General features: G+C 31.6%; 1 protein-coding gene across 1 annotated transcript; it reads left to right on the top strand.

The window, feature by feature from the left end:
• Nucleotides 1–23,527: 23,527 nt before the first annotated feature.
• LOC114735552 (pEARLI1-like lipid transfer protein 1) lies at nt 23,528–24,040 on the top strand. Its single transcript, XM_028923250.1, has one exon. It carries the CDS (start codon nt 23,563–23,565, stop codon nt 23,923–23,925), a length of 363 nt encoding a protein of 120 aa, XP_028779083.1. The 5' UTR covers nt 23,528–23,562; the 3' UTR covers nt 23,926–24,040.
• Nucleotides 24,041–24,253: the final 213 nt, after the last annotated feature.

The raw sequence follows: 24,253 nt of genomic DNA, 5'->3' as shown, positions 1-24,253 counted from the left end.
TATTTTTCTTAAATTTATCAAATTCTACATATGAGATATATGTTGTTCTCTCTCTGTGCTTCTTGATTTGCCTTGGGCCTCGATTGCTCTGGGAGTTTGATTTCTGTCTTTGCTCTGCTTGTGTGTTATAGATTCAGATTTCCCATGAATTTGATTAATGTGATTGCAAATTCATTTGGGGCAAGGCAAACCACACCAGATCAAGCATTGATTTATCGGTTTATTTACTAAGTAGTGTGCTTTTAGTTATGCCCCAAAACCAAATTTGTGGTTTGATTAACTCAGCAACCTGAATGGATCAGCAACACGTTGCAATTATGCTTTAGTCATGTTCCCATTGCGAATGTACATAGTTCAAGGTTGCTTCATGAAGCTAGAGAAGCTACAAAATGTCGTTAATCTCACCCTGGACTGTTAAATGAGTTGCTTGTGGCAAAGCGCATTGTAATAAATACTGAGGGGAATGAGTATATGCATGTAAGGGGAAAAAAGGGAGGAAAATACACTGCATTTCATCACTTCCATGGATCCTCTTACTAGGATTTTTTGCTGCTTATTTCATCCTCCCTTTACTTTCCAATTATTAATTTTTGAACATATCAGACATGCCTGATTAACATAACCTGTTTTTATGTTTAGCTGGCTTCCAATTTAAAGTTCTGAGCTTATTGAGAACAATACTAAAAGTCATCATTTTTGTTTTATTTCTATTCCCTTTTTCGTTGTCCTTCTCATAAAGCTTTCATTTGATTGGAAATCTTTCTTGCGAGGTAGCAGATTTTTGAGGAGGAAAAGAAGGAAGAGGAGGCGAAAGAAAAGATGCGATGCTACTAATATTTCATAGTAAGGAAGTACTGTTGTAGAAATCAACAATCAAAGCAAGAGAAAGGAAAAAGATAAATGCTTAATTAAGCATATCATTCTTTGTAACTTAAATAAGCATATTATTCTCTTTGTATTGGCATTGAATATTAATAATGATATATTTTGAATTGGTTATTAACAACTTGGTGTTATGAAATGGATCCAAAATGAAACCACAAAAATAGAATAGAGAAAGATGAAGACAAGAGAATGAGAGAACTTTTGTATTTCTTCACTTGCACTACAACACAAAGGACATGTCCTATTTATAGGCATAGTCTTATACATAGGTTACAATTGTCCTTAAATGTTAAATAGTGGATAATCAATTCCATGAATGTGAATGGAGATGAGTTACAAGAGTAAATGAATAGTGGAGGAGGAATGGATAGTGGAGGTAGTGGAAGTTACTTAGAGAAGACAAAGAGGAATGGGTAAATGGACATTTACATAATATTCATAACACTCCCCTTGGATGTCCATTATACAAATACGTGCCTCGTTAAAAAACTTCAACTAGAAAAAACCTTGTGGGATAAAAACCTAGAGGAAGAAAAAGAGTACGCATTTATCGATATACTATCCAGTGCTGCGTCATTAAAGACCTTACTAGGAAAAATCCAGTGGGATAAAAACCATAGTCAAGAAAAAAAGAGTATAGCATGTGTTAACTCTCCCTCTTAGTAACATCAGTCGATATCTTTGAATCTACGACATCTAATACCATGAACAAGCTTTTCAAATATCATACAAGGAAGTGACTTGGTGAACAAATCTGCTATATTTTCATTGGAACGGATTTGTTAGATATATATTTTACTATCTTTTGAATATTATGAGATACTCTATCTAGAATTACCAATATGTGAATCAAAGAAGAATCTATAATCTTTATTTTAGTGTCTTCGTGTTGGTGAAGAACTATATCTTACTAGTAAGTTAACAATAAATGATAATCAAGCCATATGTGACTAGTAAGATATATAAGTAAACCGATTGTACTAAAACATGGTACTTCTGAATCAAATAGTTCTTCATCACCTTCTTGAAGTCTAAAAGGATCTTATTCAACTCTACTAATCTCACAATCACTAAAGTACATAATGGATGTGATTAATCCATATAAAAACACTTTAACACCTCTCTTGTATCAATTATTTGATACACAAAAATCTTTATTTCTCAAGTATTCAATTTGCAATCCGAGGCAAAACTTTGTTCTTTCCAAATCCTTTATTTCAAATTCTTTGTTGTAAACAATTTATAGTTTTTATGAGCTCTTCAGGAGTTTTGATGATATTTAGGTTATCAATACAAATAAAAATTATAACAAACTCATTTTAAAAAGTTTGTCATAGAAATACATAGGCGAATTAGATTATTTTTATATCATTTCTTCAACCGATATTTACTTAGTCGATTATACCACATACGTCGTGATCGCTTCAATTCTCATAGAAACTTATTTAGCTTAATTAAGTATTGTTCTCAAGAACTTGAATTGTATGCTTCTGACAAGTGAAATCCTTCAGGAAATTTCATATATTTTGATCCAAAACTAAAAAATGAATGATACATACTGAAATTATTTTAATATTCATAATATTTTATATACTGAAAGATTTTTTTATATATGCTCTTGGCATATTTTGGATCCTTCAAGGATTATCATGTAAATTTTACTATTTAATGATCCTCATCTATGGGTCATAATAATATCTAACAGACATATTTCATAACTGCCAGACTATTCAAATATGTAAAATTATATCCACCATAAAGTAATATCTCTCATCATAATTATTTGTGAAAATCTTGCAAAAGTTCAAATGATGAGGATAAGCAGAACCAAGTGGTTGCCTTCGGCTGCCGCTTACAAGAAATTTACATGTCATTGGGTTGGTTGCCGTAAAACTTGGGAATTGGTTATCCAGCTAACTCTTTATCACGGGTTAAGGCATAAATTTATTCTAAAAGTTTTTATTCAGGAGTGTTGAATATTTGAAAATTTTTTTGGATGTAAATTTGTTTTAGAAATTTTAAATCATGGTAATATTATTTCTATTATTAAAAAATTAATATTGACTATTCAAATAGTAACATTGACCTTTAATATTTTTAATGTTATAAAGTATTATTGTTACAATTTTAAACTTATTGGGCAACTTTTCGCCAAAAAAAAAAACTTCTAGGTACTTGATGCTCTCAATGAAAACTTTTGGAAAACAATTTGCACTTTAGTTCATTTATTATCAACACCAGTATTTAATATGATATATCAAATCTGTTGAAAAATCATGCTGATCATAAAGCATCAAGTTTTAGTCTCCGCAGTTAAGTGCTCCTCTAAAACATAGCCAAACCTCAAAAAAACTAATGCCATGGGCAAAGTCTAAATAAAAAAACTCAATCTCAAAATTGTTATGAGATTTTTCTGTGTGAAACTCATTACAGAAAAATTTGACTAGATGACAAGATGACAAGACACAAAGGAGAGGCAATGTCTAGCTGAGGTCACAAGTACAAACATGTGGGGTGTGTTTTTACTTGTGGTTAACAAAATTAAAAACTACTTTATTTTTTTTAATTTAAATTATATTTAATACTAGATCTAATCTTAGCTACTTATAGTCCTGTGATGATATTATGTTGTTGTAAGAAAGAATTACTCCTCCAATCCTTAATATATGATCTAATTATTGAGTTGGTTTTGATCCTAAATATAAGATCCATTTCTCATATTTATCAATTTTTTCTAAATTACCCCTATGAATGCTCCCTCAACTATAATCAAATAAAAGAGAAAGATGACGTATTAAGAAAGATGATTATGGTATTTTAGGAAAAAACGTGTCACATTTCTTATAATTAACTAACTTACATAATTTCTTTAATCTAATCAAATTAGTTAAATAGGTCTTATATTAAAGACTAGAGGAGTATATGCTTCGAGGTGAATAGTTACTTGTATTTCTTATTCCACCAGTTCCCCGGAAATAGCACGAGCAACTTTATCTTCAATTAACAAATACATATCACCGAGTCCCTGTTCCATACATGAAAATACATTAATAGAAAGGAAGTAATCGATACTAAAAAATGTAAAAGAAAATTAATTTGTCAGTCTTTATAATTTTAACTAATTTTTAATCATTTCTCTGTGATTTTTTTTATTGAGTTCTTTCAGTTTATTCAATTATAAATATTAGTTCATATCCCCAATAAAAAGAAAAAAAAAACACAAGTGACGATGTTCTTATTAAAGCTTCATCATCTTAACAAATGAAACCAATGTTTATAATTAATTAAATCAAATTAAAGTTTACCGAATCATTATTGGAGATAATAAATCTCACCTTATATTTATTGCCAATTGGATTAGTGTATATTAAGAAGGTGGTTTCTGGTGCAGGTGAAATACTCATAACTGATCCACTTCCAAATAACAGAGGCCTAATGTACAATGATCCTTTTCCATAAGGACGCATCTGAAATTAATAAGACATAAATCTACGTATAAGAAACATATATTGACATAATTATTTGATATATGATGCTACTGATGCGATCAAATTTGAGTATTGTTGGGTTTAAGAGAGCAATACTATCAATGTGGTTGTATATTCGTGTTCCTTTTAACATATACAAATTAAAAAAAAAATCAAAACAAAAGATATTGTGTTAGTAAAAAAGGAACAACAATTTTTTTTTTTTTGACCAGAGAAAAGGAACAACAATTAGAGATTAGAAAACGATAATTAGAATGCCAAAACTCCAAAACAAGATATGAATATAAATTTGAACAAAATATATCAGCATTGTAAAAGTAGAGACTAAATTAAAGATCAAGCGAACCTATATATATAACTTTTTTTTTTTGAAAAAAAAATCATCAAACTTTTAAGAAGTTATATATATAAGGAAAGTAAAAGAAAGTAGAATTAATTAAGCATTAATATTATACTACCTCCGGTTCTTAATATAAAATTCTGTTTAACTTTTATTTTGGTCTTAAATATATAAAACCCCAATCCACTTTGTCTTTCATGTTTATACATTTTTTTCCAAAGTAACCCTTCTAACAATAATATTCTGGTCAATACACTTGATTAGCAAGGATATTTTAGGAAAAACAACACTTATTTAGAACAAATAACTAACTCAACTTACTTTCTTAATCTTTTTGGTCAACTGACTCTTATAATTAGGACCGGAGGTAGTAGTATACTATAGTATCCAAAGTTGATTTGCAAGAACAACTTGTTTGACAGTATGAATAAATTGTTCGACAGAAGGTGCAACGAACAACAATCTCTCAGCTCCATTTTGCATTCGCAATGCATTTTCTTGGGTTCGAAATGCTTGAATCCCACCATATTTTGTTCTGTATGCTTTTAGCTCTTCAAATAATACCTATTCAACATATATATTATCATAAATCATATATTCCTTTATTAGTCCCGAAAAAAAATAAATAAATAAAAGAACTTAAGAACCCATGTAAAATAAAAGCCTGTGGAAAGTTGCATTGGACATGGGTTATGAATTGTAGTGTAACTGACTTCAAAGAATCACTCCCAGGTTTTGATTTGTGATCTCCCAATTGGTTGTGTTTAGGTTGATCTAATCATATTTAATTTGTTGAAATTAATTATTATAGATTATAATAAGAATAAGGCCTCATATGCGGAATAAAAACATACATGATTTCTTCGTCTTTGAGATTTTTACTGAATTTGGAGTAACTAATTAATATCTAAAGAAAGTATTGCATGAGTAATGAAGATGATATAAATTGGGGGAAAACATGCAATAACAGAAAAATGATGCAAGAAAACACCAAAACAATGCTTTTTTTTTAAACCTTCTTAATATAATTTCTAACTAATTTTTTCGTCTGGATTAAACTAGAAATCAATATACTATTACAAGATAATTAAGAACTTACTTGTCCATAATTTAAGATTGAAGAATTGGGATTGATCTCAATAGTCCCAAAAGGGATCAATTTGCCTTCCGTGAATGTACCATCTGAATAGCTTTTCATTATATAAATTTGATCAGTTGAAATCACTTCATATTGAATGTTGTCCCAATCCATGTTCATACTTGTCTCTTCCCTATCCCAATTATTCATTAAAAAAAAAAAAGAAGCTCAAAGTCAAAGTAAATAAAAAGCGCAATAAATTATATTATTCATATATAATGACAAGCAATATACTACATCCGGTCCTAATTATAAGAGCTAGTTAACTAAATTGAGAAAATTAAGAAAAGAAATTAAGTTAGTTTGTAATAAATAGGTGTCGTTTTTTCCTAAAATATCCTTGTTAATTAAGTATATTGACTAAAATTACTATTGTTAGAAGGATTATCTTGAAAAAAAATGCATAAATAAGAGAGACAAAATGGATTGGGGTTTTATATTTAGGACCAAAATAAAAATTAAATAAGGTCTTATATTAAGGATTGGAGGTAGTATATACAACTCATTTTTCCACTTTATATGTATATTCTACACGAGCCAAGCATATATAGCATGATTAATTGCACATATTTTCATTATTTTCATTATATTTTACTACGTATCTACCAAATGAATCCTTATACTAATTGAATTGAACTTGTATATAAAGAATCAAATTATTAAAAAAGTTCTGGAAAAAAAACTGAAAATTCCAATATTAACAAACAATAAATGAAACCCCGATATTTTAGATCATGTTGTTAGAATCAGATTGGACCAAATGGTTCGATCGTGAACAGGTCACCTGTTTGGTCAAGTGCCATGGCTTAACAGGTGAAAAAGCAAACCGGCCGGTAAAAATTCCGTTAAACCGGCCTTAAGGGGCATAGAGAACTCCGCCGATCTCCCTTGGCAATAGTCTGGTATGCCTTGATGAGTGGGAGAGGTAGCCAATTTAGGATATCACTACAGGCACCGACTCCGCAGGAAATTGTGATCCTACATAGGTTGAACATGCAACTAAAGGGCATAGCTATGTAAAAGCAAGGTTTGCTCCAGCCTGTGAAAGGAAAGAAGGACCCAGACCCGTCTGCCCTACTGTTAGCTTTGCTAAAGCAGTGACAATAATTCAAAAATAGGATATATATATATATATATATTTACCTAAAAATGATTCTAATAATATATTATATTTTTTACAAACATTTATAAACACGTTTAATGTAGGTATCTATTAAAAGAATTAAACCTATTTTTAATTAATTTTCTTTTTTTGTTAATTAAATTAATTAAGTTTTTATCTCAATATCTAAAAAATGTAATAGATAACTATTTGCAAAATCAAAAAAAGAATTGTCTTTTTAACGATGCCGCATGTGCCACTTGGTGTCATTCTTTTACAATTTTTGTGTTGTTTCCTAAATGGCCCCACAATGTCCAAGGGCCAAAAAAAAAATTCTTTTTTATCTGGGGAAAATTAATCTAAAGGTCCTTTTGGTCCTTAAGCTTTTTTTTTTTTTTTAAATTGGGTCCTTTAACTTTTTGATGTTATATTTATCAGCCCTTCTGTTAAATAAAATAAACGCCATTCTGCAGTTGATGCCTGAAGCATTCTTCTCTTTTGCTCTCCCAAACCATGCTCTCGTCAGCATCCTTTTCTTTCCCACCATTCTCCCTACCTCGCCATTCGTTCCCGTCGGTGTCATCAGCAGGGACAATGTTATCTGAGAAGCTGAACCACCAAAGCCATAGTGTTTGGATAATTGGGCAGTACTGCTTGTTGGTGGAATCCCCATTCTTCCATCGTCATTAAGGATTCCACCACCTAAAAAAAAAAATCAATAAATTACTTTTCATAAATGCAATTATATTGGTAACCTACAAAGCATAGAAGGAAAACAAATAATTAAATACCATATCAGTGGTGATATCAAAAGACTAAATCTCTGGCGTCTGTGGTTTTGGTTATGGCGGCAGAGGAATGTGGGTTGGGAAGCTTTTTGTGAGAGCTAGGTTCTGCAAATATTGATATTTGCTAAGTCTTTCTGAAACTAACAATATATTCTATTAAACCAAGAGCATCAAATTCAGCGTACAGTAGTTTTCTATTCAAAGCAAAGTTGAAATTGAAACAGTCACATTAAAGATTAAACATGCATCCATTGCTACTGCAAAAACATGAAAAAGATAAAAAGCAAATCAACACAATCATCTACAACTTGGTACAAAGAAAATAAGTCACCTATAACACATTACCCACTCACAAGGAACAATCCATGAATGAGTAGAGACAAATGGCTTCATTCTTTTATATACAGTACTTTATTCTTGTGACACCCTAGGGAAGGTGTTATGGAGAGGTGGGAAGGAATGGTGAAGTTAGGAGAATGACGAAGAAGAGAAATGTGTCCAGGAATGAACAAAAGAAGGATGAGAGCATGGTCTGGGTTATGACTGAAAGAGAGAAAAGGAGAAGAATGTTTTAGGCGTCAATTGCAGATTTCTAACGGTATTTATTTTATTTAACAGAAGGACTAGTAAATATAACATTAAAATGTTAAAGGATCCAATAAAAAGGAAAAAAAAAACTCAAGGACCTAATTCAAAACTAACTGGAACTATAAGGACTTTCAGATTAATTTTCCTTTTTATCTGTACTGCATGCACCACCTGACATCATTATTCAAGGATTTTTACATTGCTCTGTTTGTTATAAAAATTCTTTTTTATATTGCGCTTAATGCATGCGTTGCCAGACATCATTATTCAACGAAATTATTATTTTGACAATAATTCTAAAATGGAATAAAAATATATACTTACATAAAAATAATTCTAATAATATATTACATTTTTACAAACATTTATAAATATGTCTATTTAATATAAGCATCTGTTAAAAGAATTAGTCATATTTTTAATTAGCTTTGCATTGATGTTTTGCGGTTTTATATTTTAAACTCATCCCTGGTTATCTCATTATTAAGCATCAAGAAGAATCACCCTCACGGCTTTGCATGTCATCTTATGCTCATACCTCGAGGGGCATAACCCTCTCTGCTTAGCGTCTTTCCTTTAGGCTTGGTCTATGGTGACCTTGGGAGCCACTGTGCTCTATTGTAAGCCTCTTCAGGATCTACTGTGACCCTGAAATGTTATCATTGTCATCATTGTTATCATCATCACTATTACCATTATCATCATCAATGCTTGCCATGTTAAGATCTCTAGGAGATCTTGAACCACGGGATTGAGTAATAAAATAAGTCACCTCCACTCCATGGATAACTTGATTGATCATTCACCAAGATTGATTACAAACCCCAATATTGCTTTCTTAGACCTTGCTTAATACTTCTTGTCAACTTTGAAATTCTTAGCCTTTCCATATTTCCTTAACCCTTGAGTTTAGCTACTTTAGGTCACTTTCCTTCATGGTGCCTCTTGAATCTTTAGGCACTGGCTCATCTGTAGAGGTCATTAGCTTGTCTTCATGTCAATACCGATCTACCTTGGCCTAGGACTCTATAGTCCTTGCTGTTTCTCATCAATTCAAAACAGTATTGGGAGATGGCTTATATCATTATATTCTTATTACCTATCACCATATTATAGTACCCTGTTAAGTTCGAGGAGTCTCACGTATCTGCCTCATAATACTTTCCTATTACTCTCGACCAGTTTTGCTCCCCTCAGGGTAAGATCCACTCCGCCTTGCCTCCATTGCTTCCCGCTATCTTCATTAGAGAATTTATCCTCATGGGAGGACGCATTGCTCATACTAGAGCAACTGTCTGTTCACCATTTCTAGTACTATCGATGGAGGATATATTACTGTCAACTCCATTTGGGCTATTCATTTATAATTTCTGTCGAGATTAACTTGCTCCTGTAAGAGTAGCATTACTTCTATGGCAGAGGAGCACATCTAATCTTGAAGAGGTACTTCGTGGCCAAGACCTTTCTTGTATTCAATCTCTACCAGGGTACACTACTCAATGCCATATCCCTATTAAAGGGAACCTCTCCACTGAAATTACTTAATCCCATAGGTAGTGACATTCATCAGTAGAGATTTTGTCTCTTGGGTTCCACACTAGCCTGGGTGCTGTAGTTACACACTCTTAAACACCTTAGGGACACAAAAGAGTATTATATAATCCCTGACATTATCAAATATCGTAGCATCATCAGGTTTTAGGTATCATCGGGAATTTTCTTATCTTTTATTACATATCGATTCCCAGTGTAACAATTAAATATCACATTCTCATCTATCTCCATTCAACTTTATCCTCAAAAGAGATCTTGCCTAATACTACTCTTTCTAACTTTCTGTACCTCTTGATCAATCGTTTTTATGGTCAGATATTGATTATCATAGGCTAATCATATTATATAGCAATTATTTAATCACTTTACTGTGTCATAACTCATTATTAATTCTTTATTCAATATCATATAATCCTTATCCCTTTTGATTCATCATCCCTTAGAAATTTCTATCTCTTATTCATGGCTTTAAGTAAACCTCAAACATCTTATCTTATTATCTTACCTCTATCAAGGTCACATCAATTACTTGAGGTTTAAGCTGTCACTTTGCTTTCCTACTAGGGTATAGACTCCTACTTCTATTAGGCATACTATACTCCCAGCCATTATATCAGGGGTCATGCAGTGAGGAACCTTTGAAAATTAGACCCGTTTCTGCATCCCCTCAATCATAAATTCTACTTCCCTTTTTCATGTGGAAGTCCACTAATCTCTTTTGAGAATTTTTTTCAAACATGTCCTTATCATTGGCATCTCCTTTAATTACTCTTCTATCCTTACCTGCACTGAAAAGTTACCATGTACCTTGGCAATCCTACCTCAATATTTCTTTGTCTGAGCCTCACTAATAGAATTCAATCTCATCTTTAGGCAAGAGGCAAGTTCCTTGGGAGGGAAGATTAAAGTTTTTACTTTTGCAGTCAAGGAGAACACTATTAAATGAAGATCAATCCAGGCTAATTTTCAAATCAATATCACAAGACGGCATACATATCGGATCAAGGATAGCACAGCAATATGCATACTAGACAATATAATCCAAACACACCAGAGGTTACTGCTCTAGTGTCAGTAGGAGTGAAAACATATTAATCACAAGGCAATGTATCAATAGTGAAGCCTAATTTCCCAACATAATTATGTAATATAACAAATGGCTTGCACCCAAATCAAACATTCTGCCCCATACAATTATTTACATTAATCATACCTCGAATCATCTCAGGTGACTTACAAGTCTCTTCCTGCGTTAGGGCAAACACTCGGTCTTGGGTCTATGGCCAAAAACTATCGATACTTTGTGGACACTCCCTCACAAAATATCTGGGTTTTTCACAACAAAAGCATAAGTTTTGACCCGCTATGCATAGCTAGTCTCTGTTATTCTACCACAAGTTTCATGAATTCGAGTCTGTCTAAACGTGTTCGGTCCTCCTTGATGTATGCCTCGCTTAGGCTATTTATTAAAATTAAATTTTCTCTTCTTCCTATTGCTATAGGAAGCTCCCTCAGTCATCACCTTGGCTAGAGGTTTGTCAACCCTCGGCATTATCCTAGTATGACCATAATAATTCTGACTACTTTTGGTGATTCAGTAGGCTTCCACTACTTTATTGAAATTTTCAATTTGTCTCGGGGCTATCTTTTCTCTTAGTTCCAATCTTAGGCCCCTAATCATTTTCTTAGTGAACCACCATTCGTTATTTATATGTTACAGATAGGTGGAGTACCAAGATAACTTAATGTATCTCGCCAAATACTCATCAAAAGGTTCATCTTCCACTTGCTTTGTAGTGAGGAATTCAGCTGCCTTCTCATCCTGTACTAATCTTGGGAAATACTTCTGGAAGAATTATTATTAAAAAATTCCCAAGTGATTGGTGCCCCGGCAGCATGGAGGACTAACTCCGAGTTCTTCCACCACCTATTAGCTTCTCCCTCTAACTTGTAGATTACCATCTGTGCTTTGATCTCAAATGAGCAATCCATCACTCTAAATATTTTCTCTAGCTGGGTAATCCAGTCTTTGGCTATTTGAGCATCTAGTGTGCCCTCAAACGCTGGTGGATTATGCTTGCAAAAGTGTGTAATCCATTGTTGCAAATTATCCAGTTCCCTTATAGGCCTGCCTACTCTACTATTGATTCCTGCGGTTGGGGTTGGACTAGGTGGGCCGTCCTAGTAGCTCCTTGCTCGGGTTGTTAGAATTGTGCTATGGCTACTGTTACTGCTGCTGCTATTGTATTGTCCCTTTCTCATTCCTGATGAGCTTGGGTTGCTCATAACTCTTGTATCATTTTCTATTATTCCTCTAATCAGATCAATATTATTTGAATCGGGTCAACATGGGGCCTATTCTGTTCTTTCTCTTCTTATGTACTACATCTTATTCTTATCATACCCATTATTTCTTCTTAACTACAAAAGGAACAACATCGTTTTATAACTTTTATATATAACCTCTGTGCATAAAAAACAGCAGCTTGGTTCAACCCGTCACAACCAGTCACATCAAAACTCATCCTTAATTACAGTTTTCTAAAAAGGAAAAGTAAAAGTAACAAAGTTCTCTAAAGTATCTATCAACTGCTCAAAAGTACGTCCATCCATGCTCTCACAAATAACTGTTATGGCATTCTGCTAGATCTAGGTGTCCGGGAGGAAAGCTAATAGTACTTTGCCCCAAACATCAATGCTCAAGGTGTGTCCCTCCTTGCCGACTGCTATGTATAACAACCGAACCTAATGGAGGAAATGAAGATAAATCATGGCAGACTGATTCTCATTCCTATTGATGTATTTGCTTAGAAATATAAATTTCTTATTCAGGTCGTCTGTCGTTTTAAACTCCTTGGGTATTGGCAGCAATTCCTTCTTTAAAGGTAATATTCTACTGCGGCCTGCCTCATTATTAGTATTCCTTGATCTGGGTACTAGTCAAGAACATAGTGTCAGCTATGTACTTGGCATTGTTCGTGTACTAGACCTTGCCGCCCATCCTCCTGTAGTTCTATTATTTGATTAGAGTTCACTTTTGAATGAATATCCTCAATTTTGCTAAACAATTGGTAGTAACCAGGAGGGGGAGTAGGATCATCGAGATCTTCTACCAGTGGGTGATACCAGTCTGGGTACAGTTCCCCAAGCATCCTTTGGTTAACAATTTCTACGAAGACATCATTTTCACAACATGCCATAGTTTTTGGTTTCTGCTCTTTCCCCATAGCACAGCAAATCAAATAAACAAATATAATTCAAAACAACACAATGCAACATAATGCAACATAGTGCCACACAGTGCACTACTAGCACAGCATTCATCAAATAGTAGCCAAAATCTTTAATCCATAACAATCTTAACCCATAATCAGGGCACCCTATGTATGTGCCAAAACCTTTGCTCTAATACTAAAAATGTCACACCTTACTTTTGCACCTCATTTTATCTTATTTAGAACCAACTGGAATCATTTTTTGCGGCCTTAAGTTGGAAAATTTTGAATTTTAAATTTTTTAAATTCAAGTTACTATTTATTGTAACCCTTACACAGGCCAAACTTTGAAAATTCATAACTAATTCTAAAAAAATCAAAATGAGATAGCTCTAAGTTCTATGGAAAGCTCTTAACATGCTCTTTAAAAGAAAAATACTCATTGGTATCTAGAACTCACCAGTTGATCCCAAGTTTCATACAAAATGGTACTATTTATTTGGTTGTTTTTCAATTTTCTAGGATTTATGTCCAACTCTGGAACATCATAACTTTTTGTACAACGCTCCATATTTAATGAAATACCACTTTGTAAAGCTAAAAATATGATCTATAAGCCTATGAAATTTTAACTTAGAACTCATCCAATTGCACAAAAGCTCATCAGTCAAACTTTACCCTTAAAAAGTCAACTTTTATCCCTTTTCCAATGCCATTCTTGCCTTTTTCTTCTCTTTTCAACCTATATAACCTTTCCAATCACATAACACATGCTTGAACATAATTTCTTAACCAAATGCTCATATGTAAAGCATTCTTGGTCATTAATATAATATTCCAACATAGTTCACAATAATATAGAACAATTCATAATAATTACAAAATATAGTTTCAATGGCATTAGATTCAACCATCTTCCAATATGATTTCCTTTTCTTTCTCCTTGCCTTTGGTAATACCACTTGAGGTTCCTATTGATTGTTTGTACATTAAGAGGCATAAGATTTCATAAAAATCTCAGTAGCAAATAAATTACAATGATAATGTTAAACATGCAAGATATATTACAATCAATTTACAAAACATTTTCCTACCTCTTTGCCATATAAACACCATATCAAATCATTCCAAATCAATAAATTAATGCATTATGTCAAGGCATACTATGCAAGCAAATCAAATACTATATCATCAACCAATTGCAAATAACACATGGCATATATTCCAAGGATAATACCATGTAATAATCAAGCAAGTCAACATTAAAATTATAATTTACATGCTACCTTTTTTTTAATCCACAATTTCAGTCTTCTTGACTTCTTTGGTTCCTCCTTAGTCTCTTGCACAATGCCTATCAATCCAAGTATAAACACATTCCAAATTATAAATAATTCAAGCACAAACACTAATGCTTGACATTAAGCCCAATTAAACCCTTTTCCCCCTTTATTTTTGACCTAATTAATTCCTCTGTTTCTATTAATCTCTTGGTCCATTCTTACAGAATTTTTCATGTAGAATCTAAATATCAAATCAGATTTTATAAAATCACACTCCTTCCCCTTTAATTGACTTGGGCCGAATAGGTATGTTTATATTCCAAAATTTTTATTTTTGATTCTAATGATTTTAAACACTTTCCCTTGGTGTTTCCCTACATAAAAACACCTTTTAAACTCATTAGAATCATCAAATCATATTGAAACAATGTCTTACACTGAGTAGGGGTTACATAAACCCTAATATTGATTTCTTCCAAAATTGAATCCAAATATCAATTAAACATATAATTCCAAGTCCACATTTATGGTTTCTATCCTTTCCTAAACCATATTCAATCAGGCTGAATTGCTACAGCATGATACCATGGGATTTATTATGAAATATCAATCAAAACAATCTTGAAATCCAACCAAAATCAAGTTTAGATATACCTTAACGGATCCTAATTTGAAGCTTGATGATTTTTCTTGAATTTGGAGGATGTTAGGTACTGTTAGGAGTGGAGTTTTGAATTTGGCAAAATTTCCCCCCAATTTTTTCTATTTGGCCGAATTGTGCATGAAATGAGGGGTTATTTATAGGCCAAAAATCTGACCTCCTTCTCCTCACTTGTGGCTGAAAATTGGCCAGCAAAAATTGCCATGTGGTTGCCATCAAATGCTCTAATTTTTTCTGATTTCTCCAAGTGTCCCTTTACTTGCTTTTTTCCATTGATATTTTAACTTAATTTGGGCTTAATACTCCTTAATTGTTAAGCCACCATTTGCACAAAATTACTAGGCCCTCTTGGCCCAATATAAAGCCCGAATATGATTTAAAAAGGAAGAAAAAGTGGAGCTCACTTATAAATATCAATTTTTGACCAAAACTCATTATGTCGGTTACTATTTTCAAAAATAGTTCTGGGCCTCCAAAAATTTATTTCTCTTCATTAAAAACTCCTTTCTAATATAGGAAAGCATTCTAAAAATTTTGAGAATTTATCTCAATCCCTAACTATTTATTTTGAATTTTCTTCAAAATCAGGCTTTACCGATAAGATTTCGGTAATTAAATATTCTAAAATTAATCCTCTCACCTCCAGAGCCTAGAAACAATTTTATAAATTCTAATAAATCTTTAAATAATTTTCTCATATTTTTTTCAGAATTATTGATGCATCTACATATTTAAAATAATTATTTTGTGCTAATTTTTCACTGTTTTTCCTGAAAAACTTCTATTTACAGAAAATTCTATAATAATTTATTTTCAAGTTATTTCCACCTCTAGGGTCTCAAATAGGGTTCCAAAGCCTCTAATTTATCTTTTTACCCTTTTTCAGATTTTGGAATTTTTCTCAATTTTTTTATTTTGCCCTTCGTAGACTAATAATTTCAAAAATATCAATTCAGATGTGGGTCGGAGCTTAACTCAAAAGTTGTTTCGCCTTTGAGTCTATTTTACTATTTGACTCTCTATCTATTTTATTATTTATATTCTCAAGGTCAAATTTGACAGGAGATGACAGAAATGGTCTGGAATGGTCAATGGGACGAAGGAAGGGTGGTAAGCATGGAGAACATGAGATATGGGTGAAAGAAATCCAAATGGGAGCCTCTCTGACGAGCCCACATGATCTGATATTTAAATGCAGATTTTGGTCCTTCCACCGTAGTGCTCCTTCATGTTGGCCGTGATGAGCACCAAAACGACGCCGTTTGGATTAGTGAACTGTGCTCCTCATTATGTGTGTTCGCTGCGACGAAATGAACAGTGTGCTGCAGTGCTTAAGACAACATGTGACTGATGTTGGTAAAACTACTTGCAATGCATACCAACCAAGGGATCAAAAGCACACACATATAAAATCACACAAAACACAAAAGAACACATATAAAACCTTTCAATTCTATTCACTAACTCTTATGCACAATAAAGGCTAATTATACCCAAAATATGTAATTATGAATGATAAAAGCATAAATTTAGGACTAGAAATGTATGTAAATAATAGGACTTATCAATATCATATGTGGCTTCGTTAGCCACTCTACTTTCCCGATTGGTCCTTGACTTAATTTTTATTCCCATTATCAGGATTAAATTTTACAGATGTGACATTTCCTCCCTCCTAGATAAATTTTGCCCTCAAAATTTAAAGCACGCCGTATATGAAGAGCTTGACATTCTCCTTCTATCTTGCTTTGTAAAATCACCAATTGACGATTTGGTCATCTACTATTAGCAAATAATTAGTCGTTGCATTTTGCTCAAAAATAATAATAATAATTAGTCGTCGCATGTATAACAAAGTTCTTGTTCTCTTCTCAGGTACACTTCGGCCAGCGTCAACTTCTTCATCGGCCATGAATGGCTTTGAGTTCAGTTTGGGTAACCCAGGGCCAAGCCGATAAATCTAGTGTCGCGTCCATCTACCGAGCCACTTGAAAGCTGAACCAATTTAAACAATTGGTCTCTGAATTTACCCAAATATGAAGGCCCAGAATGTAACTCTGCTGACCATGGTTGTTAAAATCGCGATTCATAACGTAAAATGGCACGCATCCATGATCACATCTCCTCCTTTCGTGCTGGTTAGCTTGCAGACTCAGAAAAAGAGTAGAAATAGCTGACAACTCGAGGGGAATCGGGAATTTGCAGTGAAATCGCGAGTGCGTTGACGTTTTTTGCCGAGTTCAACTCAGTGCATAATGTAGTACTACCTCCCGTCCTTAATATATTATGATGTAGATATGAAGTTACATGTACTCGTAATTTGACGGATAAATTTTAGATTATGACATTATTGACTTCTTATAACACACACTATCACTTGTCTTTCCAAGCACTCTTACGTATCAATCCTTGCTCTTTAAATTGTCATTTCCGTATTGCTAAAAGTATAATATAAAGTTATATTTTCCTATGTAATATGATATCAAGTTATACAATTATGATATAGAGTTACATATGTTTATGTAATCCATTTTACATACAATCTGATGGATAAGTGTTAAACTTTGATATAAATGACTTCTTCTCTCAAGAACTATCAGCTGTCATTTCAGACACTCTTACTTGTCAATCCTTATTTTTTAAGTTGTCATTTTTTATTTGCTAAAAATATGATATAAAGTCATATTTTCTTATATAATAATGTACAGTTACATATATTCATATAATCTATTTTATACATGATGTGGTGGATAAATTTTAATTTCTAATGTAAATGACTTGTCATCCTAATCACTATCATTTGTTATTGCAAGCACTTTTACTAATCAATGCTTGCCCCTTAGATTATGGCTTTCAAAATTTTTAGCGACAGAATTTTCATCACTAATTCGGCCATTAAAAAAATAAAATAAGATAGAATAAGTTTGCCCACTAGAATATATAGAAGGAACGCCATATCTTGATACAAAACCTTAAAATATTAATTTTATAATCTTTGCGATTTGAATTGTCACAATTCACTGCCAACATGTAACATTATTTGATTGAATTGTTTATGCACTAGGCTCCATTATTAATCAGCCTATTTTGGAATTAACAAATCAACTGCATCTATAGAAGCTGTCCAACAAATATAAACTACAACAACAAGTCCACTTTTCATGTTTTCTGTTCAAAACAGAGATGAAATTAATGTGAGATACTTACTATGTTTTTTTTTTTTAATGTCCCCTCAAAATAAAGGTAAAAAGTCTTCCAGAATAGAAATAAAAAGTGTCTGCCGTAGTAGTGTATATAAAGAAAAAAAATAACACATGGTCTTTGTCTCCCATGCAATACAACTTTTGTAGAAACAGGAGATTTGGTTTCAATATTAATTTGGCACCCTGAGGTTTCGCGGCAATACTAGCAGGTTGGCTTATTTTAAGTAATTTTACATATACAAGATCAATATATAGAGGGGAAGAAAAACTTTGCGTTAGCCAAAAAAAAGGTAGATGCTTTGCATTGAAATTCATGATCTTCAACTTTCTTTAACTAGTTTTAAGTAAGGATAGATGAAATAATGCATAATAGGTGAGAAAAAAAAATACAATTCGGCAGATATTGCGGTGCCAGCTTTGTCATGAAATTTCAATTGTCATCCAATGGGCGAATCAATCAGTTATCAATTATTTAGTTCTGAAATGATTTAATACATAATTTATTTAATTTTATTCCAAAATTAGCTTTTCATCCTGTTATTTATTTATTTATTATTCACTTGAAATCTAAGGTCGAACTAAGAGAAAAAAATTAGGTAAAGATGAGTAAAAGCAGCCGAAAGGTAACTAGTCCAATGGCCTATTGAGGACCATATGCGTACGAAAGCAATTAAGGTTGCAATTAACCTGGGAAAAATTTCACTAAGGTCCCAAGAAATAAAGAATACGGCAAAAAGGTCTTATATAATTAGGAGTCTCAAAGAGACCTTAGTGCAAGAGATTGTAATTTAATAAAAATGTAAAAAGACCTCATTACCCTTGCTAATACGCTTACTTAATTATTAATGTATGCCACAATAGTTGTTAACATAACTAGTTTAATTGTTAATAACAAGTATGTGGTGCACATTGATATTAGGTGTTAAATATACTGTGACAACTGTTAATACTTGCACCTTAACTTGTTATTTTTATGATGATAAAAGTCTTGTTAATGTTGATATCTTCACTTGTCATTACAAGCATCCTGGGTTGGTTTTTGAAATTTCATTATATTAATTTGCTTTGTAGATTTTCATTTGAAAATTTAATTATGTTTTAGGCAATGAATGCAATGTATACTCTTTAAGTTATATATGATCATTTAAAATGGTTGTATTTTGAAGAAGTTAATTATTTTAAAATAATATGAATTGTCATTTTAATTAAGGACAAAAAATACCCATAAAAATATATCAAAAGTTTACCTAATACCATGAACTTTCTTTGGGTTCAAATACACCAATCAAAGTTTTAAAAAATGTCAATAATGCTAGCGCTGTTAGCGTCTGTTTTTCAAGCAGCGGAATCTACTTTTTTAATGAAAGTAACAAAATACCGGCAATTAAAACAAAAAAAAAGTTAAAGGTCAAAAATACTGATGACCTTATACCAAAAGTTTACCAAGCATTATATAATATTTAATAAAAGTAGCAAAATACTCTTAATTTTAAAGGACTATTGCGTTAGAGTGTGTTAGAGATTATAAATTATAATAAATTTTTATAATTAAAATAACTCGTGTAAAAAAGTTTAAGCTTGAATTAAATTGCTGTTTAAAGATAAGTTGTTTATATCCCTAGTCTTTTCTTTTAATATACATTATAAGTATCTTTTAAAAGTAAGTTATTTGCACTAACGGCATATTGAGTTGTGCGATTGTCCTCCCATCTATATTATCAAATTTAACAGTTTATTTGAATTTTTTTATGTTTATATTCAATTTTTTGAGAAAATTTAAAGTCACTTCTGATAGTGGGATCTACTATTTTTAATGAAAGTATTAAAATACCCTAGTAAAAAGGAAAAAAGAAACCACAATCTCCCTCAAACGTGTCGACACCTTCTTAGCTCATCTCTCTTCGAAGAAAAAAGCCCACTCTCTTACAATATTGATTCGTGTTCTTTATTTCAATCAAACTTTAGAGCGTCCTCATATAATTTTCTTCTTGAATTAATTAAATTTTTTAAATTGAATTAAAAATATGAAAGTATCAAATAAATACTAATCAAGAGATTAAAATATAAACATTTATTTTGTTAACTTTATTTAAAAATTCTTTGGAATTAAAATGCTCTAGGATAAGTAATAATAATGTTAAAATATAAAATATGATAAGTTACAAAAAATATTTAATTAGTATGTATAATATTTATGCTATTAAAATATTTTTAGTCATAACAATTAATACGGTAACTGTAACAATTGGCTGGTTTTTGTAAAAGAAGAAAAAGTTGTTGAAGAAGAAAAAATTTATTAAAAAACATTAATAATCTTTTATAATTATAAAGATTGGGATATACAAATTTGTTATAATTAATAATCTCTAATCCATATAATGCAATAGCCTTTCGAGATTGAAGTATTTTGGTAGTTTCATTAAAAATTGGATGATGCTTGGTGAACTTTTGGTATAAGTTCATCGATATTTTTGACCCTTAACTTTTTTTTTTAATTGGGGTTTTTGATACTTTCATTAAAAATTATGGGTCACACTGCTAAAAAAGAGATGCTAATGGCGCTAGCATTATTGACATCTTTTTAAACTTTGATTAATAATTTTAAACTCAAAAAAAGTTCACAGTGTTTGATAAACTTTTGGTATATTTTCATACGTATTTTTGACCGTTAACCCTTATCATGTTGGCATAAAGTAAGTAGTTATTTATGGCACCTTCACTTGTTAATACTGACATCATAATTTGTTAATACAGACACTTCTAGCTACTTATCAATTCCTTACTGTTAAAAATATTATATAAAATTATGATGTAATTATTTCAAGTTATATGTGCTTATATAATACATTTTGCTTATAAATATGTTAAGTAATACCAATTTTTAGTCCGGCAAATTAAAGTAATACAAATTTTCAAACCGATCCCAAGCGAATACAAGGATTTAGGAAAGATATATATATTTTTTCATTCATTTGAAGTTGCGTTATAACGCATCTAATTATAACATACAAAACCAATATAATCACAAAACGGATTATATATAATCACATATATATTAATTACCTTGTCAACCTCTTATATTTTGGACCAAAATTTTTTTAACTAACTTCTTATTATAAATAGGAGAGAGCATCTCCTATTTACAAATATATATTAATCTATTACTTTTACGCTAAGATTTTTTGTTTTTGCCAAAACTAAGAGTTCATTATGTAGATGTCAATTATTTATTTAATGCTGTAAACATACACTAAAATCAAATATAGTGTAATTTAAAAGTAATAAGAAGGAATAACAAATTTAAAAATAATGAAGACAAAAATATCAATTTTTGAATATTATATAAAATTATAGAGACTAAATCTATAATAAATAAAACTAGAAAAAAATTTCGAATGACATTTCATTAATTCAAGCGTTTTAAGTTTAACACCTTTCGATATATTTAAAAAACCACCTATTTCATTTTTTTTTTTGACCAGCAACCTATTTCATTTAATTAACAGCGAGAAGAAAGGTTGTCAGACACCAGTTTATATAAACTCATGGAATGAGATAAAATTATAAGTAGACTCATAACATAGACTGATAAGAGTTTACTTTTATATAGTATGAAAGTATTAAATATATAATATTTATGCAATTGGATCTATTATAATTTAAAAATATTATCTATATTTTATAATATGTAGTACTTAATTTAATAGGCAATAGAAAATAAAATAAAAGTATATTTATAAATAATGTTGAGAAAGATATGAATCTTTTCAAAGAAAATCTTTATTGCACAAACCAACTTCCACATTTTCGAAGGTAGTAATATTTTATGCTCTTCAAAGTTCAAGTAAATTACTCATGTAAGAATATAGAAATAAAGTGATTTTAAATATTTTTAAAAAATAAAAAAGAAAGAGGCCATCTTTTTTCCCTTCACCTGGAATAGTCTTGAAAAACATGTGACAAGTTTTGAGATATAACTTATATTTGATAACAAAATGTGAATAATATTAGGATAAGAATAGTATACCAAATTGGCTCTCCCACCTCGTGTCATCCGTAGACAAAAGCAGTTGTATTTGTAAACATGACAGTAAGGCTGTGATTCTGAGTGGATAATTATAAGAAAAGAAAGTAAAATCCAAATTTAAAATATCATGTTTATAATGCCTAGAATAAATCACGATAGTTGATGTAAACACATTGTATTCTTAAACTATTTTGAATTTAAGACTAATCTTTGTCAGGTCGAAAACGTTAAGTTTAAAACTTTTCCAACAAGTGCGCACCTTAGAATTCAAAATTGTGCTCTCCTCTTCACCAGACTGCTTACTATCTCAACTAATAATTTGTTGGTAAATCTACCTTCATTATGATAAGATTTTGAATGTCAAATATAATTTTTTTTCCGTGTTGCACCTCTATATCAAGTATAAATGTTATAGTAACACAGTTTTGCATTATGCAAACTAAAGACAAATCTAAGTTTTTTTTTTTTTTACCTTGACAAATCTAAAGTATTGGAACATTCAAATAATCTTAACCGTACATTTGACTGCAAAAAACAAAAATCCACATCATATATGTGCAAAACTTAGTCAATTATATCACCTTGTTAGGCAAGTTACATTAGAGATGTAGGAAAAAAAGAGCATGCATTAAACATTTACGTCACTACTGTGATAATTTGAGAATCCAACTCATTTAAGCTTTACATTTAAGAAAATCACAATTATTTTTAAAAAAAAATCATAAAAAAGGGATGCTCTCCTGTAAAAGCTCTATTATATCGAACTTGTGTTTTTTATAAGAGTGGGACTGCTTACTATCTTAATTGACAAATTGTGAGTAAACTTACTTTTATTATGATAAAGATTTTGAATGTCTAATAATTTTTTTCCAGTGCTGCACCTCTATATCAGTTATAAATGTTATATTTACACGGTTTTGCATTTTGTAAAATCAAGACAAATCTATGGTAGTGGAACATTCAAATAATCTTAACCGTACCTTTGATTACTAAAAATATATACATATATATATATATATATCCACATCAAGTGCAAAACTTATTCAGTTATATCACCTTGTTAGGCAAGTTACATTAGAGATGTAGGGGAAAAAAAAGAAGATGCATTAAACATTTAAGTCACTGCTCCAATAATTTCAGAATCCAACTCAGCTTTACATTTAAAATATAAAAAGAAGAACCCATAATAGAGGGATGCTCTCCCCTATAAAAGCCCTATCATATCTCACAAAACTCCTCACCGATCAAAAGCCAAGTATCACAGAAATCCAAGTGACAGAAACTAGAAGAATGGCTTCCAAGTCTGCCCTTGTCCTCTGCATCGTCAACCTCCTCTTCTTCACGATGGTAACCTCCACCTATGCGCAATCACCACCGCCACCTCCTCCTTCCTCAGGAAATCAGCCAAGTTGCCCTATGGACGCTCTTAAGTTAGGTGTCTGCGCCAACCTGTTGGGTATCGTCAACATCCAACTCGGCAAGAGCGATTGCTGTCCCCATCTTAACGGCCTCGTCGACCTCGACGCCGCCGCCTGCATCTGCGCGGCCATTAGAGCCAATGTCTTAGGCATCAACCTTAACGTTTCCCATACCTTGAGCGTGATTCTCAGCACCTGTGGCAAAAGCGTCCCCAGGGACTTTCAGTGTGCTTAATTATTCAACAGATATATATGTATCATCACTGTCTCCACTGCACTATCCTCATCAAGTTCTATAGTTCTTGGTGACAAATAAATTATATCAATAAAAAGTTTATAGTGATCTATGATTCCCCTTTCTACGAACAAATATATTTTTTTCCCTTTTTTAATTGCTGAAGGCATTAACGATTACACCAAAGAAGTTGCTTTTTGAATGATAATTAAATTAACCAGCAGACACCAAGAAATTAAATGTGTGATAAAAGACGAATGTTCTAATTTACGTATGACTGTTATTGAGCAAAGGAGTTTCTCTTTGCTAGTAAAATAATTATCAATTA

This window comes from Neltuma alba, unplaced genomic scaffold, assembly GCF_004799145.2.
Source record: "Neltuma alba isolate B1F8T4 unplaced genomic scaffold, ASM479914v2 tig00013225_pilon, whole genome shotgun sequence".
Classification (NCBI taxonomy): Eukaryota; Viridiplantae; Streptophyta; class Magnoliopsida; order Fabales; family Fabaceae; genus Neltuma; species Neltuma alba.
The sequence above is the reverse complement of the archived record's forward strand: the minus strand, read 5'-3'. Positions and strand labels throughout refer to the sequence as shown.